Raw genomic sequence first — 3,511 nt, 5'->3', positions numbered from 1 at the left:
CCGCAGGTGCCGGTTCCAGCAAAAGTCTTGGCCGGTCGTAGCAAAACAATGATGCCGATTTCTGGCAATAACAAAGCCATTGGGGGTTGGAACAAAACAATTTAAAAAAGATGCAACCAGCTACTGAAAAAGCTACATCCGTCAATCCAAAAAGCTACAACCGGCGTCGCGGCAGAAAAGGAACATGCCATCGCGGGCGTCTCTCCCCGGCTGCACAACCAAGGTAGCAAGCAGCACACGTCCCTGTTGCGGGCGTCCACCCTGCAGGACCTTGATGCTGCGCCGAGGCGGGGGAAGGGGGAGGTGGGGAGGGAGACAGAGGATAGGCTGCCTGAGCAGTTAATTAGATTCATGGCGCCGCGGCCGGCTTGTCACCGCAGATGGCAAGGGATAGCGGGGGGAGAGGAAGGTGGAAGACGCGGTCATGAGTGGTTGGGCGTTGTAGACGACGGGAGAGATGGGGATAAGATCGCTGAGCGATGCTTGGTCCCACCCAGGCACGTGAGGTGCAAACCGACTGATTGACCTGTTGGAAACGTACGATGTGGGCAATCGAACGAGCCGCGTGCAACCGGCCGAGCGTTCTGCCGGCGCCCTGGCCCCAAACATTTCCCATAATCAATGGACTAAAAATATACTTTTCTTTTATTTAAATGATGGGTGGAGTTGTGTGCTTTGTTGGGTGCCACGTCTCACTTATATTGGTAATACCAGTATCCCAGTAGGTGTAGCAATTTTACAGAAGCACTCTCGACCATGGTGATATTTTTTACCAACGAGATAGGAGCTGTTTGCATAAGTGCCGGTAGGTGTGTAATCGCGCATGCAGGTAGCTAGTCTGCTAACATGCCAATCTAGCTTACGTGCAAATGTGCTTCTGAGCAGGGACGTCTGGGAGCACAGTTCGCGAGTATACGTGTATGCATGTGTCCCGTGCACGATACTAGTAGAAATTTCAATTTGAACAAAGGATAGAAAAGGTAACAACAGAAAACGAGTGTTAATCGTATTCGCGCATGTACGCTCGACTAAAACAAATTTGAATCAGTCGACAAAACGAAATTGCATCTTCAGTTGATTGACCCGTAGCCGGTCCCAGAAATCTCTCTAAGCCATAGTACAGCCAACAGCCAGTTGCACACCAGGTACGGTAAAATACAGTACAAACTTTTCCGTAAAGTAAAAATACAGTACAAACTTGAGAACAAGCAGGAGTAATACTCAAGGAAAAATATAGCGCGCTATACAAAATAGCGTAGCCTCTTAAATTATGCTATTAGCATGCTATAGCGTGCTATTAGCGAGACATTATACACTGATTTATTTAATGAGACAATTTTCCACACGCTATAGCGCCTTATTTTTAATTGCTAATACTCCCTCTGTTCTTAAATATACGGCCTTTTGATAGTTCAATTAGGAACGGAGGGTGTATATTATTCCGTGGAAAAGTTAATCGGGGAAGGAAGGAGCGATCATGCGATTGTATGGGCATTGATGGAGACGCTGTGGAGGACGACGGTCTCCACGGTGAGACCGGGGCCAAAGCCGAAGAGGACGCCCCAGTCCATTCCCTCACCTGTTGTGGTGTGGCCATCCTCAGCAGAACGTTTACGCATCTCATCCAGGATGAAGAGCACGCAGGCGCTTGACATGTTGCCGTATTCAGAGAGGACATGCCTAGTGGCGCGCATCCTCTCCTTGTTGAGGTTTGCCTTGGCCTCAACCATGTCAAGGATCGCTGGCCCGCCAGGGTGTGCCACCCAAAAGATAGAGTTCCAATCATCGATGCCCAGTGGTTTGAAGGCGTCTTCGAGGACGCGCTCGATGTTCTTGGAGATGAGTCCGGGTACGTCCTTGAGGAGATGGAAGGTGAGGCCAGCCTCCCGGAGGTGTCCTTCGATGGCGCCCTCCGAGTCCGGCAGAATGGTCTGGCTCGCCGACACCAGTTGGAAGAGAGGACGCTCAACAGACTCGTCGGGGTCAGCGCCGATGATCACCGCGGCTGCACCGTCAGCGAAGAGCGCCTGGCCGACCAGCGAGTCGAGGTGGGACTCGTCCGGGCCGCGGAAGGTCACTGCGGTGATCTCGGAACAGACCACAAGCACACGCGCGCCGCGGTTGTTCTCGGCGAGGTCCTTGGCGAGGCGGAGCACGGTGCCGCCGGCGAAGCAGCCCTGCTGGTACATCATGAAGCGTTTCACGGACGGCCGGAGGCCAAGCATCCTGGTGAGCTGGTAGTCGGCGCCCGGCATGTCCACACCGGAGGTGGTGCAGAAGATGAGGTGGGTGATCTTGGACAGCGGCTGGCCCCACTCCTTAATCGCCTTGTGTGCTGCCGCCTTGCCGAGCTTGGGGACCTCCGCGAGGACGATGTCCTGACGCGCGTCCAGAGACGGCGCCATGTAGGCGCACATGCCAGGGTTCTCCTGGAGGATCTCCTCCGTTACATGCATGTGCCTCTTCCTGATCTGGGACTTTTCACCTGCACCGCCCGAGGTACGTGTTAGTGAGCGTTCGTGCGTCCCCATGCGCCTGTTCATCCGAGAAAGACAGGCAAAAAAGAGACTTCAGGACACACGTAATTAGCTCTAAATTATTTGCCCACCCATGGTTCCGCTAGTACTCGCTATCATTTTGTCGAGCAGCCGATCATGGCCATGCTCCTTGTGTCCGTTTCACATATATACCTGTTCACTACTCCCTCAGTAGAGAAATACTCCTTTCGTTTCTTTTTAGTTCGCATATAAGATTTGGTTAAAATTAAACATTGTAAAGTTTGACGAGCTTTGTAGGCAAAGATATCAACATTCAAACTATGAAACCAATATTATTAGATGCATGTTGAAATTAACTTTCATAACATATAACTTTTCTATTGTGGAGGTTGATATAACTTTTTATAAATTTAGTCAAACTTTTCAAAGTTTGACTTTGACCAAATCTTATATACAGACTAAAAAGATATGGAGGGAGTATATTTTTTTGGATCACTGTAGTGTGCTATTAGCCGTAATGTACACGTCACCAATACAAGGTCCCACACACGTCATCAACATTTAACTAAAAAGTCTTATATTTCATTAGTTTAAAGAGGGAGTACATCCCTAGCTAGCTAGTCGAAATATGGCTTACGGCTAGTGATTAATTTTTGTTCTACTAGCTTATTTTTCACAACCAATTAAATGTTAATACACATGCACGTGACAACATTGCCCACATCCTCCATGTATGTGGTAGGAGCATCTACAATCGCCCTCCTCAAAAGTCTGGAATGACAATCAATCTGGTTAATGATCAAACGGGAAGAAAGAAAGAAAAATGACCCAACCGGACTCCTCATTTTATTTCTATTTTTTTTTCAAACTGTCCCTCCTATACAGTCCGTATATGGCAGGGCATGGGAGGTCGAGTGTGTCCAGTCAGTCCTCCAGGTAGATTTGGCCCATCACGGATCACCTTTTTCTCATTCTCTCTCTCTCTCTCTCTCTCTCTCTCTCTCTATGTATGT

General features: G+C 49.2%; 1 protein-coding gene across 1 annotated transcript in view; it reads right to left on the bottom strand.

Moving 5' to 3' along the window:
* Positions 1-1,031: 1,031 nt before the first annotated feature.
* The window catches only part of LOC119366541 (chalcone synthase 2-like), a 3,280-nt gene continuing 800 nt past the window's right edge, over positions 1,032-3,511 (bottom strand). The window contains exon 2 of the mRNA XM_037632296.1: positions 1,032-2,485. Coding sequence (XP_037488193.1) covers positions 1,476-2,485 — 1,010 coding nt within the window. The 3' untranslated portion in view covers positions 1,032-1,475. The remainder of the gene's footprint in view (positions 2,486-3,511) is intronic.

This window comes from Triticum dicoccoides, chromosome 2B, assembly GCF_002162155.2.
Source record: "Triticum dicoccoides isolate Atlit2015 ecotype Zavitan chromosome 2B, WEW_v2.0, whole genome shotgun sequence".
Lineage (NCBI taxonomy): Eukaryota > Viridiplantae > Streptophyta > Magnoliopsida > Poales > Poaceae > Triticum > Triticum dicoccoides.
This window is presented reverse-complemented; position numbering and strand designations above follow the sequence as displayed.